The sequence below is a fragment of the Corvus moneduloides genome, chromosome 2 (genome assembly GCF_009650955.1).
Source record: "Corvus moneduloides isolate bCorMon1 chromosome 2, bCorMon1.pri, whole genome shotgun sequence".
Lineage (NCBI taxonomy): Eukaryota > Metazoa > Chordata > Aves > Passeriformes > Corvidae > Corvus > Corvus moneduloides.
In genome coordinates this window covers 122,162,811-122,163,542 of record NC_045477.1, presented here as the reverse complement: position 1 = coordinate 122,163,542, position 732 = coordinate 122,162,811, and the positions used below count along the sequence as shown (strand labels likewise).

General features: G+C 48.9%; 1 protein-coding gene across 1 annotated transcript; it reads right to left on the bottom strand.

Annotated features, from left to right (window-relative positions):
* KCNE2 (potassium voltage-gated channel subfamily E regulatory subunit 2) lies at positions 1-397 on the bottom strand. The gene has a single exon (XM_032101156.1). The coding sequence runs from the start codon at positions 376-378 to the stop codon at positions 1-3; it is 378 nt and encodes a 125-aa protein (XP_031957047.1). The 5' UTR covers positions 379-397.
* Positions 398-732: the final 335 nt, after the last annotated feature.

Below are 732 nucleotides of genomic sequence, written 5' to 3'. Positions count from 1 at the left end.
TCAAGGTGATTCCAGGCTCGTTTTATCCCTTGCCCCCAGGTTTTCATGGATCACACACTTGAGATCTTCTGGATTGAGAACCTGGTTTTTGTACTTCTCTCCCCAGTCCTCCACGATGTACTGGTGATAGGGATCGTTGGAGTGCTCCCTCCTCTTGGATTTCACAGTGCTCACCAGGATGGCCACGATGATGAAGGAGAACATCCCAATCATCACCATCAGGTAAAGGATAACGTAGTCAAAGTTTTCAGCAGCCACCTCTGCCTGCAGCTTATTCGCTGCTTCTGTCATGTTTCTCCTCCAGCCATTCATGTAATTGAGGAAGGTTTCCTTGAAAATATCTTCCACTGCCCAAGTGAAGTTTTGCATCTTTGCCATCCTTGCAAATTGTGCTGCTAAAGACAACAAAATACACTTTTTAATCAGATATCGTATTAAAAGAGTTGGAGTATTTTGTCAGTGTCATGGCAGTTGTCTAATAACAGTCACCCTCTGCCACTTGAAGGTGCAATTTTAGCTCAGCTGAGAATCCCCATCTCTGAGTGGTTCCATATGTTCAGAGACCCAAAAAGATCCTGCTCAGAATCATGGAATGGTTTGGGCTGGGAGGCACCTTAAAGCCCATCCAGTGCCAGCCCTGCCATGGCAGGGACACCTCCCACTGTCCCAGGCTGCTCCCAGCCCCAGTGTCCAGCCTGGCCTTGGGCACTGCCAGGGATCCAGGGGCAGCCC